Source organism: Arabidopsis thaliana, chromosome 5 (assembly GCF_000001735.4).
Source record: "Arabidopsis thaliana chromosome 5, partial sequence".
Taxonomy (NCBI): domain Eukaryota; kingdom Viridiplantae; phylum Streptophyta; class Magnoliopsida; order Brassicales; family Brassicaceae; genus Arabidopsis; species Arabidopsis thaliana.
In genome coordinates this window covers 4,397,548-4,415,663 of record NC_003076.8, presented here as the reverse complement: position 1 = coordinate 4,415,663, position 18,116 = coordinate 4,397,548, and the positions used below count along the sequence as shown (strand labels likewise).

General features: G+C 39.3%; 4 protein-coding genes and 1 pseudogene across 12 annotated transcripts; 2 read left to right on the top strand and 3 right to left on the bottom strand.

Annotated features, from left to right (window-relative positions):
- The first annotated feature begins 41 nt into the window (after positions 1 to 41).
- ABO1 (IKI3 family protein) lies at positions 42 to 5,350 on the top strand. The gene is made up of 5 exons (NM_121371.3): positions 42 to 351; positions 586 to 919; positions 1,044 to 4,092; positions 4,642 to 4,743; positions 4,827 to 5,350. The coding sequence occupies exons 1-5, from the start codon at positions 193 to 195 to the stop codon at positions 5,140 to 5,142; spliced, it is 3,960 nt and encodes a 1,319-aa protein (NP_196872.1). The 5' UTR covers positions 42 to 192; the 3' UTR covers positions 5,143 to 5,350.
- A 1,293-nt stretch (positions 5,351 to 6,643) lies between these two features.
- Positions 6,644 to 8,587, top strand: UMAMIT15 (nodulin MtN21 /EamA-like transporter family protein). Its single transcript, NM_121370.3, has 7 exons — positions 6,644 to 6,887; positions 6,980 to 7,042; positions 7,117 to 7,233; positions 7,327 to 7,576; positions 7,763 to 7,924; positions 8,013 to 8,161; positions 8,246 to 8,587. The coding sequence occupies exons 1-7, from the start codon at positions 6,709 to 6,711 to the stop codon at positions 8,457 to 8,459; spliced, it is 1,134 nt and encodes a 377-aa protein (NP_196871.1). The 5' UTR covers positions 6,644 to 6,708; the 3' UTR covers positions 8,460 to 8,587.
- Positions 8,376 to 11,111, bottom strand: AT5G13660 (N-lysine methyltransferase). Of its 7 annotated transcripts, none has more exons than NM_121369.7 (5): positions 10,717 to 11,087; positions 9,299 to 10,570; positions 9,149 to 9,217; positions 8,851 to 9,049; positions 8,376 to 8,751 (listed from the first exon to the last, which is right to left on the bottom strand). In NM_121369.7, the coding sequence occupies exons 2-5, from the start codon at positions 10,568 to 10,570 to the stop codon at positions 8,681 to 8,683; spliced, it is 1,611 nt and encodes a 536-aa protein (NP_196870.3). In that variant the 5' UTR covers positions 10,717 to 11,087; the 3' UTR covers positions 8,376 to 8,680. The 7 variants fall into 7 exon arrangements, with proteins under 7 accessions (NP_196870.3, NP_001331329.1, NP_001331328.1 ...); NM_001125746.1 differs by having other exon boundaries at positions 8,498 to 8,751; positions 9,149 to 9,220; positions 10,717 to 11,060; NM_001343288.1 differs by having other exon boundaries at positions 8,851 to 9,217.
- A 275-nt stretch (positions 11,112 to 11,386) lies between these two features.
- On the bottom strand, positions 11,387 to 12,574 carry AT5G13655 (annotated as a pseudogene; the record flags this gene model as incomplete). Its single annotated transcript has 1 exon — positions 11,387 to 12,574.
- Positions 12,575 to 12,971: 397 nt separating this feature from the next.
- SVR3 (elongation factor family protein) lies at positions 12,972 to 18,086 on the bottom strand. 2 transcript variants are annotated; one of them, NM_121368.4, is made up of 14 exons: positions 17,636 to 18,086; positions 17,314 to 17,429; positions 17,036 to 17,239; positions 16,772 to 16,948; positions 16,505 to 16,657; positions 16,006 to 16,095; positions 15,501 to 15,635; positions 15,237 to 15,353; positions 14,928 to 15,079; positions 14,772 to 14,856; positions 14,499 to 14,593; positions 13,853 to 14,018; positions 13,525 to 13,720; positions 12,972 to 13,436 (listed from the first exon to the last, which is right to left on the bottom strand). In NM_121368.4, exons 1-14 carry the CDS (start codon positions 17,841 to 17,843, stop codon positions 13,300 to 13,302), a joined length of 2,031 nt encoding a protein of 676 aa, NP_568289.3. In that variant the 5' UTR covers positions 17,844 to 18,086; the 3' UTR covers positions 12,972 to 13,299. The 2 variants fall into 2 exon arrangements, with proteins under 2 accessions (NP_568289.3, NP_851035.1); NM_180704.2 differs by having other exon boundaries at positions 17,314 to 17,426; positions 17,636 to 17,918.
- Positions 18,087 to 18,116: the final 30 nt, after the last annotated feature.

Sequence of the window (18,116 nt, the reverse complement as noted above, 5' to 3'; positions counted from 1 at the left end):
CGGGTCAGTTTTTCAAGTTTATAGCAAAACGAAAGAGAGGAAACAGAGAAGAAAAGAAAAACAGAGAAGAAGGCGTGTTTTAGGTTAAACCCTAAATATTATTATATCAGTGATTTCTGGGGTTTAAATCTGCTTCCTGGATCTGTAGCTGCAAAGTTCGTTGATGTTGTACTGATTCTTACTTCTTCGAAAATGAAAAATTTGAAGCTTTTCTCGGAGGTTCCTCAGAACATCCAATTGCATTCGACTGAAGAAGTTGTACAGTTCGCAGCTTATGACATCGACCAAAGTCGCTTATTTTTCGCATCTTCTGCTAATTTCGTTTACGCCCTTCAGCTCTCTTCCTTCCAAGTAAGTGAATTGCTTTCTGTGAGAGAATTCGTTTCCTCCTTGGTTAATCCTGTTTCTGCTTAATAAGGAAACGAGTGAGAAAAAAGTTGGGGACTTTGGTCTAAAGATGGATTTTTCTTTTTATTTTGCTTTTGATTCAAGTTTCTTGTGGATGAACTTGCAAGTGAACTTAGCGAGTAGGGTCTGTTTAAATCGAAAGTCTTTCTCTTTATGTTTATGTATTTCTTGTGGCAGAATGAAAGCGCTGGGGCAAAGAGTGCTATGCCTGTGGAGGTCTGCAGTATTGATATTGAGCCTGGGGATTTCATCACGGCTTTCGATTATCTCGCGGAGAAGGAGTCTCTATTAATTGGGACTTCTCATGGGCTTTTGCTAGTGCATAATGTGGAGAGTGATGTGACTGAGCTAGTTGGAAATATAGAAGGAGGTGTCAAGTGTATCTCGCCTAATCCGACTGGAGATCTACTTGGATTGATTACTGGTCTTGGGCAGTTGCTTGTAATGACTTATGATTGGGCTTTGATGTACGAGAAGGCGCTTGGAGAGGTTCCTGAAGGTGGTTACGTACGTAAGGACCCCTTACCTTCTTGTCATATTGACTGCATAAGGGTTAAATTTATGGGTTTGAGTTGAAACTTATCGTGAACAGCTTTTGTTTATTTGCTAACCATCTGAATTAAATACTGTTTTAGGTGAAACGAATGATTTGTCTGTAAATTGTGGGGGTATTTCCATTTCCTGGAGGGGTGATGGAAAGTATTTTGCGACTATGGGTGAGGTTTATGAGTCTGGTTGTATGTCTAAGAAGATTAAGATATGGGAAAGTGATTCCGGTGCTTTGCAGTCTTCTTCAGAAACAAAAGAATTTACGCAGGGGATTCTTGAATGGATGCCGAGTGGTGCTAAAATCGCAGCTGTTTATAAGAGGAAGTCAGATGATAGCAGTCCATCGATTGCTTTCTTTGAGAGGAATGGACTTGAGAGAAGCTCGTTTAGAATTGGTGAACCAGAAGATGCTACGGAATCATGTGAAAATCTGAAATGGAATTCTGCATCAGATCTTCTTGCAGGGGTTGTTAGTTGTAAAACATATGATGCCATTAGGGTGTGGTTCTTTAGCAACAACCACTGGTACCTGAAACAGGAGATTAGGTATCCAAGGGAAGCTGGGGTAACAGTCATGTGGGATCCAACAAAGCCACTGCAGTTAATATGTTGGACTCTGTCAGGGCAGGTGTCTGTTCGCCACTTTATGTGGGTAACAGCGGTCATGGAGGACTCAACAGCCTTTGTCATAGATAACTCCAAGATACTCGTGACACCACTATCTTTGTCCTTGATGCCACCTCCTATGTATTTGTTCAGCCTTAGTTTTTCTTCTGCTGTCAGAGATATAGCATATTACTCAAGGAATTCTAAGAATTGTCTGGCTGTGTTTTTGTCAGATGGAAACCTGTCTTTTGTTGAGTTCCCTGCACCTAATACTTGGGAAGATCTCGAAGGCAAAGACTTCAGTGTGGAAATTTCAGACTGTAAAACAGCACTGGGCTCTTTTGTACATCTTCTATGGTTGGATGTCCACTCACTTCTGTGTGTCTCCGCTTATGGTTCTAGCCACAACAAGTGTCTCTCTTCGGGAGGGTATGACACAGAGCTTCATGGTTCTTATTTACAAGAAGTTGAAGTAGTCTGTCATGAGGATCATGTTCCTGATCAAGTGACTTGCTCTGGCTTTAAGGCTAGCATTACTTTCCAGACACTTCTCGAATCACCGGTCCTGGCTCTTGCCTGGAATCCTAGTAAGCGTGATTCAGCCTTTGTGGAGTTTGAGGGTGGGAAAGTGCTTGGATATGCGTCAAGGTCAGAAATTATGGAAACTCGTAGTAGTGATGATAGTGTATGTTTTCCATCGACTTGTCCTTGGGTGAGGGTGGCACAGGTTGATGCTAGTGGGGTGCATAAACCCTTGATATGTGGGCTTGATGATATGGGTAGACTGTCCATCAACGGGAAGAACCTATGTAATAACTGTAGCAGTTTCTCATTTTATTCAGAGTTGGCCAATGAAGTAGTTACCCATCTGATTATTTTGACCAAACAGGATTTTCTCTTTATTGTCGATACCAAGGATGTACTGAATGGAGATGTGGCACTTGGAAATGTGTTCTTTGTTATTGATGGTAGAAGGCGAGACGAGGAAAATATGAGCTATGTTAATATTTGGGAAAGAGGTGCAAAAGTGATAGGAGTCCTCAATGGAGATGAAGCTGCTGTGATATTACAAACTATGCGGGGGAATCTCGAATGCATATATCCCAGAAAGCTGGTCCTCTCTTCCATTACGAATGCGTTAGCTCAGCAACGGTTCAAAGATGCATTTAACTTGGTAAGGCGTCATAGAATCGACTTTAATGTTATCGTGGATCTATATGGGTGGCAGGCATTTCTACAGTCAGCCGTAGCATTTGTTGAGCAAGTAAACAATTTGAACCATGTTACAGAATTTGTTTGTGCCATGAAGAATGAAGATGTTACAGAAACGCTGTACAAAAAGTTTTCCTTTTCCAAAAAGGGAGACGAGGTTTTTCGTGTGAAAGATAGTTGCAGTAACAAAGTATCATCAGTTCTACAGGCAATTAGGAAGGCCCTTGAAGAACATATCCCAGAAAGTCCATCAAGGGAACTCTGTATTTTGACCACTCTTGCCCGAAGTGATCCACCAGCTATCGAAGAATCTCTTTTGAGGATAAAATCTGTTCGTGAAATGGAGTTGCTAAACTCTTCTGATGATATAAGGAAAAAGTCTTGTCCATCTGCAGAAGAAGCCTTGAAACATCTTCTGTGGTTATTGGATTCTGAGGCTGTCTTTGAAGCTGCCTTAGGTCTTTATGATCTGAACCTTGCAGCTATTGTGGCACTCAATTCCCAGCGTGATCCAAAAGAATTTTTACCTTATCTCCAGGAGCTGGAAAAAATGCCCGAATCCCTGATGCATTTCAAGATTGACATTAAATTGCAGCGTTTTGATAGTGCTCTTAGGAACATTGTATCAGCAGGGGTTGGCTACTTTCCTGATTGCATGAACTTAATAAAGAAAAACCCTCAACTTTTCCCTCTGGGCCTCCTGCTAATTACTGATCCTGAGAAGAAACTAGTTGTTCTAGAGGCTTGGGCAGATCACCTCATTGATGAAAAACGTTTTGAGGATGCTGCTACTACATACCTATGTTGCTGTAAACTGGAAAAGGCTTCAAAGGCATATCGTGAATGTGGTGACTGGAGTGGGGTACTCCGAGTGGGGGCGCTAATGAAATTAGGTAAAGATGAGATCTTGAAATTGGCATATGAACTCTGTGAAGAGGTCAATGCTCTTGGGAAACCAGCGGAAGCAGCAAAAATAGCGCTTGAGTATTGCAGCGATATAAGCGGTGGAATTAGTTTGCTTATCAATGCGAGGGAATGGGAAGAGGCTTTAAGGGTTGCATTTTTGCATACAGCAGATGATAGAATCTCAGTGGTGAAAAGTTCTGCTTTGGAGTGTGCTAGTGGTCTAGTAAGTGAATTCAAAGAATCAATAGAAAAGGTAGGAAAATATTTGACTCGCTATCTAGCTGTCCGGCAGAGACGATTATTGCTTGCAGCAAAGCTCAAATCCGAGGAACGATCTGTTGTTGATCTTGACGATGACACAGCTTCAGAAGCAAGTAGCAACCTGAGTGGAATGAGCGCCTATACTTTGGGGTACATCCTTGCATTTGTCTTACTCTCGCAGTCTTTATTTATGTGGAATTTTTCTCAGCTGATCTTACAGATTTCAATCTAAAACAGAGCTGAATTAGGTATTGATCGTTTTTAGAAACAGGAGCTCATGTTCGTTTTTTTTGTCTCATGACTTCAACATGTTTTCTGATTGTCTCCTCCTCGATTAACCAGCATCTGATTATATGCATGAACATTCCAACATATATAATTTTGTATTGGTAAAGTGATAAGTTTCCGGGTGGGACTTTAGTGCATGATTGTTTAGCCTGCTAGTTGAGAGCTGACGATTCAAAAGGAGATTTAGGCACGTTCTGCATTTTCTTTGGTTTTGATTAAGCATTTGAAGGGACAAGCGTGTTGACAAGTCGTAACGTAAAAGTTGTAGGGCATTGGGTAGAGAATGAAGACTTTTCTCAGGAATCAATTTCTCTATAATGTAGTTGTTTTGTGGGTTAAATAGGGAAACAGTTACTAACTAGTTTGGACCTTAACTTACAAGTTCTTGTTTCCTCTATGCTATTATTCCAGGACAAGGAGAGGTTCTGCTGCTTCAGTCAGCTCAAGCAACGCTACTAGCAGGGCAAGAGATTTGAGGCGCCAGAGAAAGAGTGGGAAAATCCGTGCTGGCAGGTATATATATAGACATCTCTTATGCAAATTGATAGGTACCAATGATGAGCAAAAATGTAAATGAATTTGGGGTAAAAATGCAGTGCGGGTGAGGAGATGGCTCTTGTTGATCATTTGAAAGGTATGCGTATGACCGATGGAGGAAAGCGAGAGCTGAAGTCGTTGTTGATATGTCTGGTAACACTTGGTGAAATGGAGTCTGCACAGAAGTTGCAACAGACTGCAGAGAATTTCCAGGTCTCCCAAGTAGCAGCTGTAGAGCTAGCACACGATACAGTGTCCAGCGAGAGCGTAGATGAAGAAGTTTATTGCTTTGAACGTTACGCTCAGAAGACGAGATCCACAGCACGAGATTCAGATGCCTTTAGCTGGATGCTTAAGGTCTTCATAAGCCCATGAAAATCTCTACATCTGTTTTTGACTGAATAAGCTTGTGCTTTTTAAACATCAAAACCTTCCTCTACCGTTTTGTATCTTTCCTATTGTTACTGTACTATGAGATTAAGGTGCATCTGCTACATTTTTGTTCATTGCTAATGCTTACATTCCGATTCAAAAGGAACCTTTAACCACAACAAGTAAAAAATGACGAGATGTCCGTTACACAGAGCTCACATGTCGTTTCGACTCAACAGAATCCTTTAACCACAATGGCAAACCAGTAGCACCATTATTTTAAAAGTGAAATTATTTTTCTATTAAATAAACACTTAGGCTAGTGAAAGGTTTAGATCGCCTAGATATTAACACAAAAGAAAGAAAGAGACAAAAGAAACAAAGCAATCATACCACCGATGCAGTGCATAAACCAGCCTAAAGTAAGTGAAACGGTATATTAAAAACTAAAAAGGACAAAAAGGCTTCTTATCTCTTGCATAGAAGACCCAAGATCTTTATCAACAAACAAAAAAAGAAGAAGAAGACCCAAGACGTGTCATTTGTTTTACTAGTCGCCACTCCTTTTCTCAAATAAGAGTCTCCGCAAATGGACCATGGTCAACTCCATGATTCACAACAAAAAATCGAACTCCAATAGTACTGTTCATCAAACAGCATCATCCATAATCAATCAACCGCATGTCATCGTTGATACGCATGTACGTAACGTGGTGTGTTATTTTTTGTAGGTGTCAAACAACATGGTCTGTTTATGTGCTGGTACAACTAAAATAAATATGATAAATGTGATGAGCCGAGGATATATTTATATAAGAGTTCAAAGTAGGTTTATAATATATTTCTATGAAACTTATTGCTGTCACTCGAGGAGGGGTGAAGAAACCATATATGTATTTTCAAATAACCATACTTTTGTTTTGTAATATATGTTGTGTGTTGCAAATCATTTTGGTTATCCACTTCATATTAGTTTGTCTCAGTTTCTTGTTTTGCTTTGTGACGTAAAATGGTTTCATTATGCAGTTTGTATATGTTAGGTCCCTATATCCTATCGAGATAGTAATGTTTTATATAATAGAGAAAAATCCATTAGAAGCAGTTGATAAAGTGAAGTGACTCATATGTAGATCGGTTTAGACGATTAACAAAATATGTGACGAATAAAATAAAATAAAAAACAAAGGTCATATAATGAGCGGAAGCTAGTGAGTAAAGTACTTGAAACTGCCAAATTAATAATAATAAAAGTGGGTATGTTGACAAAAAAATTAATAAAAGAGGTCTATGAGAATCAGCACCCAACCAATCAAGAAATGTTTACCCCTTAAAACACGAGTTTAGTGCTCTTTTTCTTTCCTCTTTTTTAGGCAAATGTCTTAAATTCCTTGCACTTCAACACAATGCTTTTTACTTCTGAACACATGAAAACGTTATGAGGCTTCAAAACTGAATCTATGTATAAATAATACACACGCATATATTTAACTTTGTTTTTTCTTTTCTTTTCCATATAACAAACCAAACACTACTCTTTTCTAACCAAGAGAAAGGTTTTATATATGCAGAATGAAGTTTGAGAGAGCAAGGCCATTCATAGCCATTGTTTTCATACAATGTTTGTACGCTTTGATGTCTATAGTAGCAAAATTAGCTTTGAACAAGGGAATGAGCCCTCACGTCTTAGTTGCTTACCGAATGGCAGTTGCTTCCGCTCTCATTACGCCTTTCGCTCTCATCCTCGAGAGGTTTCTTTTCTTCTTCCGGTCCATGCAAGGCCTGTAACACAAAAACATACACTTTGAGGTTAAAATAATGGTTCCTTTTGCTCCAAATGCAGGAACACAAGACCAAAGTTGACCTTCAAGATTTTGTTACAAATAGCCATCCTTAGTTTATTTGAGTAAGAGTTTGTTTAAATCATTTCTGATGCACAATGATAGTCTGTTGTAACTTGATTTAAATGATTAAACACAGGCCTGTGGTCGAACAAAACCTGTACTACTCAGGGATGAAACTTACCACTGCCACATTCACATCAGCTTTGTGCAATGCTCTTCCTGCTATGACATTCATAATGGCCTGCGTTTTCAAGTAACTCTCTCACTCTCTAGACCGATATTATTTGCTGATGCACACATCATTGCAGTACTGAAACAATTTGACTCGGTTTCTGTTTCTTGAAAGGCTCGAGAAGGTGACAATCGAAAGACGCCACAGCCAGGCAAAGCTGGTGGGAACCATGGTGGCTATTGGGGGAGCAATGCTCATGACATTCGTGAAAGGGAATGTCATTGAGCTGCCTTGGACAAGCAACTCAAGGGGTCTTAATGGGCACACACACGCTATGAGGATTCCAAAGCAGGCGGATATAGCAAGAGGATCAATTATGCTTGTAGCAAGCTGCTTCAGTTGGTCATGTTACATCATTTTACAGGTATGATCCATTCCCGCTTCCATGTTCATGAATCTTGGTAGCTAACCTAAAGCCAGAAGTTTTCCACCAGTTTTACTAAAGCTTAACATATTTCTCGAGATAAAACATTGAGAATATATCTCTAGTGAACAAAAATGTGATATCACAGAGTACTTATGGTTACAGAGGACTTTATGTTTTTCTCAGGCAAAGATTCTGGCTCAATATAAAGCTGAGCTCTCGCTAACAGCTCTTATGTGCATTATGGGGATGTTGGAGGCTACTGTTATGGGATTGATATGGGAAAGGAAAAACATGTCGGTCTGGAAAATCAACCCGGACGTGACGCTTTTAGCTTCAATCTACGGAGTACAACAATTCTTGTAATCTGTTCCTACATTTTCCAGTTTGTGTGTATGTTTTGCTGAGAGAAGAAGTATTGTTGATTGTACTACAGGGACTAGTCTCAGGGTTAGCATACTATGTTATTGGATGGGCGTCAAAGGAGAGAGGGCCTGTGTTTGTGAGCGCGTTTAACCCGCTCAGCATGGTTCTCGTTGCTATTCTGAGCACCTTTGTTTTCTTGGAAAAAGTGTACGTAGGAAGGTAATAATAACCTTGATCTAAGACTACTGTTGTATCCAAAGTTAGAAAAATTGATTTTCACTAAATGAGCTTCTAAATTTGTAGGGTTATTGGGTCAGTTGTCATTGTCATTGGGATATATTTGGTATTATGGGGTAAAAGCAAGGACAAAGGAGGGATGCTTCAACCAAACGCTGGATGCGCAGAGACTGTGGTAAAGATTGACCAACAGAAGGTTCCGACGCCTGATAATAACCAAGTAGTATCTATCAGTTACCATTTAATGATCCCGAAGGCAGCAGCTCGGTCTCAAGAGTGAGTCTAAGATGCCGATTCTGTTCCAGGATCTCTATATATCGCAAAAAAACATTTTTGATAGTATTGGTTTGCCAGAATAAGAGCAAGCAATGCGCTACATTAAGTCTCATAAAAGCTAAGAACTTGGAGTTCTTGCAGTAGATTATATACTTTAGTAAGAGACCTAGACTTCACCCAGACTTCACTTACGACAAAAAGCCTGCCAGTTGATAACTCGTCTTCTCAAGATGCCAAAGTGACATCATCCTTCCCATAGATACGCTGAAGTTCAAGTCTAGCAACGTGATATGAAGCTGAAAAGAGACAAAATTAGAACAATGATTGGCTTTTGTATCTTGTTGTCATGCTCTAAGCGGCTATATCCTATAAAAGTTTCTATGTTGCTCTACTACCTTTCCATGTGTTGAAATTCTTATGGTTGATGTCAGATCCTGTAACATTTTGAATAGCATCAAACAACTTCTCCTGAGGTGTATTCTTCAGTTCTTGAACAACGCCATAAATGGTCTTTCCATTTTCAAAGTATATGTGGTTATTTGGGTGCTTTGTCTTGCAATTAGCATGCTGCTCGAATTCATACGCATTGAGAACCTGTTGCAGAATTCAGTTGGAAAACAAACAGATGACATAGATTTGTATCAAACAGACCTGCCAGTGAATTACTAAAACCATTTATATCAGGTTGCTTACTTTATTAAGTTTACAGTTGCCGCAACCACATAGATACCCAGTCCCCTTTATCATCCCTTTGAGATTTCTCTGCTAAATAATGTTTCAGCACACAGAAGAGTAAAGGTGAAAGGTTCCTTCTCAGGACAGGTAAAAAACAAACAAACTGACCTCACGTGACCACGAATAGTACTTCACAGTAACTCCATCAAAGATTCCTGTTGACAACAAGGACTTAACATTTGAAGGAAATGTGTTTGTAGAACCCTTCTTAGCTGTCTTTGTATCTTTAATTTTGGGCACCAGCAAGGTATCAACTCTAGGACTAGCATAAGGGGGATTTCTACATTCAAAAGACATATTTTCCTCTGCTTCGATATGAAGAGGATCTTTAGTAATTGCAGGGTCATGGCTGAAGTTCTCATAATTGTTACTAACACGGACTGATGATCCCATTGCGGTTTCTTTCTGACAATCTCCAAAAGATAGGGTCTCGCTTCTATCATCCTCGCGCCTGATTTGATCATTGCTTTGACCTGCTCTCTCTTGGCTAGAAACCATAAATGTCATCTCACCGCCTTCCGTAAATGAGGACTGTCCCGCTGACAACGCATTGGCATTTTCATTGTGATAGTTAGATTCGGTCATGAAATCGTATTCAGGTACTTGTTCACAAGAGAGAAGAGGCATAAAGTTCTCCTGTCCCTTATTATAGGAGGAACTCACTGAGAAGATATTACAATCAGCCTTTTGAAGAGACTGACCCATCGATAGAAAGTTTTCTACTCCTTTCTCCAACGGATGAAATGTTGACAGGACATTTTCATCTCCTTTGTCATAATAATCACCAATCGGTACGACACCAACACCTTCATTATTGAAGTTTCGAATGAAATTTCCATCTGTTTTGCTAGCGAACTGCCCTGGCAAGATGAAGCTCCTGTCAGTATTACTGAAGGTTTGGCCAAAGGATAGCGTAGTACTCTCTTGACCACTATTAAAAGAAGGAGCCGTTTCAAATGATGTTGAAATTCCCTGACCATAAAGCTGAACCATGAACTCGGGCACGTTGCTAACTTTATTAATGGTGTCAAGATTAAAAGAGCTCCCGTGATGAGCCAGTGGCAAACCAAAAGATGAAACAGGATTGCATTGCTCCTCAGTATAATTTCGACCATTACGGAGAAGATGTGATGTATGCGCAATGGCAGGATCATCGAATAAGCAATCAGTGAAGTGTGAGGGCACAAGAGAAGTGTCCCATGGAGATAAATTCATATGAGCATCAATCTCTACCACTTGTTGTCTCTTATTACTGAATAGTTCTGAGCTAGACTCTTCTGTCAACCACTGATGATGACTCCGCTTTAATTCCATTCTCGAAGAACCAGAATATGGAATCTCCTCAATTATATCCTTTCTGCTAATATCTTTTCTCATCATCTGTCAGAACCAACCATAGACCAAAAACTGTGAGACTTTGAAGGCATGAAAACAAACTTATAGATAGGTAAACTAGGCAAGGGACAGTAGCTCGTCCTGAATGGGGAAATAGTGGAACCCTAAAATCACTAAATCATGGCGCTTACCTTGGATTTGCATCCCTGGGAGTGAGATCGCAGCGATGTTCTTAAAAGTTGATGTTAGCTACTTCAGTAGCTCGAACGCGGCGTCAGATTGAGCAACGTCGAAGTCAAAACCCAGAATCCAACCAGGAGATTGGGATTTTTAGGGTGAAAACTAACAAGTCACAGAATTCGAAGCGAGAGAAGTGAGAGAGGGGATTGAGGTTTAGGTAAGAGTGAAAAGAGGACTCCAAGATACTCGAATAGTTAACAGTAAACCTCAAAGTTTTAAGATCATTGTGAGTCTCATACACTCAGTCCTTGATTTGGTGTAACAGTCGAATTTTGGCACTGTTTTTTTCGAAAATTGATCATCTTTTTCTTTGGTATGAATCCGGCGGATTAACTGATTAATTAAGCATTATTTTGTCCCACAATTTAAATTTACATAATGATTATCTACCGAACTTATTATTATACTATTATATAGCACTATTATACTTAATAAATATTAAATTCTTCATTAAAAACAATAATAGCAACACTTCTCAATTCTTATACAATAAATAATATTTTGAATATATATATATATATATATACTTTTTTTTTTGAATCTAATGTTAAATTATATTCAAAAGAAAAATAAACGTTTATACATATACATGTAAACTTGTTTTAAAAATTTCAAAGAACTCTAAAATGTTCTTCTTGATCCAAACCACACTTGGATTCCATTCACATACTTCTCTTCATCTCCTCTTCTTAGAGTGCTCAAACGGTTCCTAATATTTTTGTCGATAAACTTGATAAGTCTCTCCTCATTTGATGGGTCTTCTCCATGTCTTCTATCATCCCTTTCCCGCCATATCGAGTGAATAGAATTCTGCAGAACATATCCAAGGATAAAGCTCTTCGTGGTGTCAAAATCTTTCCTTGTAAGCATCAGAATAATGTCTTGCCATCTGTCCGAGTATTTGTCCAGAAGCAACCCTTTTATGAGACCATTCCATACCTTCCTCGTGTACACGCATTGAAAGAATAGATGCTCTCTTGTTTCGTTTGGATTTTTGCAGAAAATGCAGCTAGTGTCTGTGTTTTGATTCCACAGCCCCATTTTCTCCCCTGTTGCTATTCTATTCCTGACCATCAACCAAGTAAGAAGAGCATATTTTGGAGTCGCATTTGAGAACCAAATCCCCCTGTAGCCTTGCATCTCCGGTTGTGTGTTTCTGATCTGGGACCATGTTTCTTTCGAGAGGAACGTTGGATGAAAACCATCTTCTTTCCCCTTCCATAGCGCAACGTCTCGCTCTGTTACTATGCGGCTCTGTTTCTGCTTTTGTATCTCAGTTTCCACTGCGTTTAACAAAGGTTGTCGGTGCTTTCTTCTCCTGGTTGTCATTATAGCTGAACTTAATGTACTATCTTTTGGGATCCCCATATCGATGCAACCTCTCTCTCCAAATTTATCATATAGGCAGCCTAAAGAGGACCATGAGTCATACCAAAATGACGTTGACTCACCGTTTCTTACATCCACCTTATGAAAACATTTTGCTTTGTCTCGATACTTCAGCAGCTTCTTCCATATCCACGACCCTCTCGAACTTGTTTCTTTTACCGCCCATAAGGAACCACCTCTAAGCAAGTGTTTTTTAACCCAGTCCACCCACAAAGAACCCTTAGCCGAAAGTATTCTCCAAATCAGTTTTAACATACAAACTTTATTTGTTTCTTCTACTGCTCTCAACCCCAAACCGCCTTCACTTTTAGGTGTGCACACAACTGACCACGCTACCTTTGTTTTCCTAGCGTTTAAGGATGGCCCAGACCAAAGGAACGCTGAACACATTTTATCAAAATAAGATATAAAGTCAAACATTCATATTTTATCGTTTGATTTCCTCTTGGATTGCGAGCATATGGCCCCGTTCCCAATTTAAAAAGCTTGCTCATGCCGGTTTAGTGTTGTTATGGAAAAAGATTTCTTGTAGCCATTACATTGGAAATGCCTTTTTGATATTTTATTGCAATTCTAGCTTACTAACTAGACCTAGTTACCTGATTCTAGGGCCACTATTGAGAGAGTCCTGCCCACTATTCTGAATGCATATTTTCCAGTATATGCTCAAGGATTCACACTTTAATATCTGCTAGTGCGCAACTTCAGAAGTTGTACAGCTTTAAGTATCAGATGATCAAAGGGCATGGAGATATTCCAAAAAAACATTAATTGGATAACATCAGGACTCACCCTTTGCTATAAGAATAAGACTATGTATAACAATCAAACAAGTCTATAAATAACACTAGAAACTATCAAACAAGCCTATATTTTCCAGTATATGCTCAAGGATTCACACTTTAATATCTGCTAGTGCGCAACTTCAGAAGTTGTACAGCTTTAAGTATCAGATGATCAAAGGGCATGGAGATATTCCAAAAAAACATTAATTGGATAACATCAGGACTCACCCTTTGCTATAAGAATAAGACTATGTATAACAATCAAACAAGCCTATAAATAACACTAGAAACTAGCTTTCATTTTTTTTTAGTAGAAGCTTTTCTTCAATTTCCTCCAAACCCAGCTTGCAAAAATGGGTTTTACTGCCTGCCTTTCTTTGCCATTTTCTGATTCTTGCACATCCTAATACTAGAAGGTGTAACCTCCACCAACTCATCCTCTTCAATGTATTCGATGCAGTCGTCCAGACTATATGTTAAGGGAGTGTCAAGAATCACTGTAATTGAGAACAGATTTGTGAGCACATGGGATTTGAAACTTTCACAAGTTTAGATATATGATATATGTATTTATAAATGAAATACCTGTTACATCTTTGTTGGATCTTATGTTTGTCGCTGCCTTCTTCTTGCAGATATTAAGACCCAAGTCGCCGGGTCTCTGGTGGATCCCAACTATCTGACCTTTGTATACATCCACTCCAGAACCTACAAACATTTGCCCTCTCTCCTGCGCACTCGCCAGGGCATATGATGTTGATGTTCCATCTTCAAAGGCAACCTGAAAGTCACACTCAACTATTCAGCTACCAAAATGGCATGTTTCAATCAAAAAGTTCACTTTTCATATTTTGTGACCACTTTCGATCAATCTATCGATTAGGATTGCTAGTTCCTGGAACCTACAACTTACCAGCGAACCTAGATCGCGGGTGCTAATATCACCGGCCCAAGGTCCATAACTGTCAAATACAGTGTTAAGGATAGCTGTCCCGCGAGAAGCTGTTAAAATTGCGTTCCTCAATCCAAGAAGTCCACGTGTTGGGATTTTGTACCGCAGAAAGGTTGTTCCTTCCGACCTGTCATTCAGGATTCACATGCATGGTCAGATTGATCTTAAAAGCTGCATACTGTATATTTACCAAGTAGCTTATCTGAAAACATAAACCCTCAGGCGTCTCACACACAAAAAAAAGGAGAGAAATTAACATGACATCATGTATTGTTGTTCTTGTATAAATGCAGTAAAAGTGGACAGATAGAGAAAAGCCTTTGCATGGCCCCGCTTGAGAAAATGACCAAACGGTTCTCAAAGCAGTAACAAGTCTTGTGTATATTCATATGATGGTTACAGTCATCTAATATCACCAAACTGCTGCTACAAACAATCCAAAAAAATAACCGCTATATATCTTAATCAGTTTACTCCCAACACGATAAAACTGTTACCATTAAAACGAGCAGTATTAACACAATATCATCACTAAGAGGTAGAAGAATTATGTACACCCATCACCTTGCATATAAAATAAAGGAATGGCAAGAGAAACAATACATACCCAACACCCTGCATATCAAACATCTGTCCACGCCTTTTGCCAAGAAGTTCAACAACAGGCCCCATGTGAGCCTCTGGTACTTCAACAGTTGCTATCTGAATTGGTGGATTTGAAGTTAGATAGGGCGTCTTTACTTAAATTCACGAAAGCAAAAGTTCTTTTCAATGAGTTGACAATTAAACCAAGGATATTCAAATCAAACTGAAATCATGGTTTCAAAAGTTGCTGCCAATTCCTTTGGTAGGAAACTAATAGCTTCAGTCAGAAACTCACCTCATATGGCTCCAGCAATTTATCGTTAACCCTTTTGTTGATAACTTTCGGGGGGCCAACCATAAATTCATATCCTTCTCTTCGCCTGGAACATATGACCGTTCAGCTAATATCAATTTCAAATATGAAAGGAATGGTGGTCACCGAAGTACTTACATGTTTTCTATCAGGATGGTAATGTGTAATGTACCACGCCCACTAACAATGAATGTGTCTGCTGTCTCACCATCTTCCACTTTCATAGCTAGATTTCTTTCAAGTTCACGGTTTAAACGATCTCGTAAGTTCCTGCTTGTTACATACTTCCCCTACAGAAAAGAAAAGATAATTCAATTGTTGCACTAATCCTTTTCTTTTTGGTCGACAATGTTGCCTCATCAAAGTTAATGATTTCCCACTTAATATCTTGTAACCATGCATTCATGAAAAATACAGTAAGATAGCTCATGACAGAAATAGACCTACCTCACGACCAGAAAATGGAGAGGTGTTTACAGAGAAGGACATTTTCACAGTTGGCTCTTCTACTTTGATTGTAGGTAGAGGCTTCCCATGTACTTTATCAGCAATAGTCTCCCCAATCTGCAAATTTAGGGTAAACAAGGAAATCTATTGTTACAACTCAATTAGCAACAAAAAGAAAAATGATAAGTGGCAGAAATTATCCACCAGAGTTACAACAGCCTCTCACATTTGGCATCAAATTATCTATTGCATATACGTGTGTACCTGAATGTTGTCTATGCCACATACAGCGCAAATATCTCCAGCTTCCACTGAATCAGTAGGTACTCTGTAGAATTTCTCATATACAAAAAGCTCACTAACTCTTGCAAATCTACAGGAATCTTCAGAAGTGCACACCTGTAAAGTTATACCCCAGTAAGTCTACTATAAACCATATAAGTACTGCAAGAAGTTGGTGAGTTTGTATAATATTCTCGCTGATTCTTAAGGTTTTGGTACCATCCCCCATTCAATTACGTCTTGGACGTATTCATCACAAAATTTAATGAATTAGAAACCTAGGAAACTTAATAGAAACTTTGTCCGAGAATATCTTGTCCTGCTTACCATTTAGCTATCTTTTACACGCTATATTGGCAGAGGCCACCTGCTCTACAAGGTGTAAAGACTTGAGAGATTGACTAGCTTAAGGTGATATTTTTTCTATGATCCCACATTATTTCTGTCCCATAACAAAGCAACAAGTTCAAGATAATCAAAATGTTACCCTGACATCCATTCCTTTGCGCAGTACCCCTGCGTGTAGTCGTCCAATAGCAATGCGTCCTTTATGCTCATCATACTCAATATTTGTGGCCTGAACAAAAAGAAAAAGTATATTAGTTTCATACAAGTGAATATCCATTCAACTAGACTGTCTGGTATATTGAAATTTCTTTCACATTTTGGTTTGAGGAATATCCCAATTTATTAATTATGGCCATATATGCAAGGACGCAAAGTCTTCGTGATCTTTAGTTTGGAATAGATGAGACAAATTCATCAATTTGACTGCCACAAATTGTTTTCATTATCTCAGAGTGCCACTGGATCGTTAGATTCTAGGATTTGAAGCTTGTAGCAAGTGACTGCTTTTAGTTGGTGAGAGATACAAGTTTTTGATGTGTAGATTTTTGGCTAGGAAATCTAAATGCAAGTTAGCTTTTTGGCACTAGTTGGGAACAAACACATAAAACATGAAACAGTAAAAAATCAGAATAACTCACAAGCATCTGAAGTGCACCATCTTTTTCAATATTTGGCCCAGGTACGCATCTGATTATAGCTTCGAACAGGGGTCCCAGGTCTTCTGCAAGGTCATCCGGAGAAAGCCCCGCCTTTCCTTTAATCCCACTAGCATATATCGCTTGGAAATCACACTACAAGCCACCCAGAAATATCATTGAGGTTAGTGTCATATAAATATACTCAAGGTATATAAGTCACGCGGCGAAATACCAAAGAAAGGATAGACAAACCCAAATGAACAATACCTGTTCATCTGTTGCATTTAGTTCAATAAATAGTTCAAAAGTGGAATTGACAACAAATTCAGGACGAGCAGAAGGCCTGTCAATCTTGTTTACGACCACGACCACTGCATGTCCAAACTCAAGAGCCTTCTTTAAAACAAACCTTGTCTGGGGCATTGGTCCCTCAACAGAGTCCACCTAAGAAATTGAGGAGAGAAAAATTAAAATGAGAAATACAGGACTAAACAGTTAATTCTAAAACATTGAGAGAAAGCAACATATTACCACAAGAAGCACTCCATCAACCATGTTCAAGACACGCTCCACTTCACCCCCAAAGTCAGAATGGCCAGGAGTATCTATAATATTTACTTTAGTGTTTTTGTAAGTGATGGAGGTATTTTTGCTAAGAATAGTGATTCCTCTTTCACGCTCAAGGTCATTTGAGTCCATGATCCTCTCTTGCATGACTTGGTTATCTCGGAAAACCTGCAAAGTAAGGCATGGGTTAAGAAAAACTTTCTCAAGTTGCCCAATGCCATTATATGCGTTTAAGGTGTTACCTTAGCTTGCCTAAGCATAGAATCAACCAAAGTAGTTTTGCCATGATCAACATGTGCAACGATTGCGATATTCCTCACGTTATCCCTCCTATCCAACTGCTTCTTCTTCACCTCTACTGGCATAACATAACAAGAGTGATTTTATTTAGAGAACCAATCAACCACCAAAATACATATATATATTGAAACTAACCTACGTGTGATAATTCTTAGAACTTTGATTGACTAGTTTTCTTATTTCAAACTGACTTAACTCGACAAAAACGAAATCAATTTCCAGTAATAAAACTATCGGAAGAGATAAGAGAGAGTAAAAAATAACCGGAGGCTGGTTCGGCAGTTGATGGAGAGGCGGAGCAAGTGATGGGACGAGGAAGCGGACGGCGGGAAGGAAATCGAAGAGCTCCTCCTCCAGGTTTGAGCGCGGAAGCAAAGCTGACGCCGAGCACTTGCTGCTTGTGAAGCAGAGGAGAAGCTTGTCTCCTCAAAACCGCAGGAGAAGCGGAGGAAGTGCTCAAGCTGAGCTCCATTTCAATTTTCTCCGCCGCGAAACAGAGAAAAGGGAGAAGAGAATGGGAGAGAGAGGGGAGCTTAAAGGATTTTATTTGGTTGGAGAGGAGAAGCTGCTGTTTTATTCCGAGGATTTCATTAAGCGATCGTATGGATTTAGAGGGACCAGGTTAAGCCACGTCTCTCACTCTTCCGACTTATCGATTCCCAACTTCACATACATGGTGGCGAGCTATTAGTCTATTACTGATAACGATCTTCTAGGCCTTAGTGACATAGTTCATGTGGTGTTG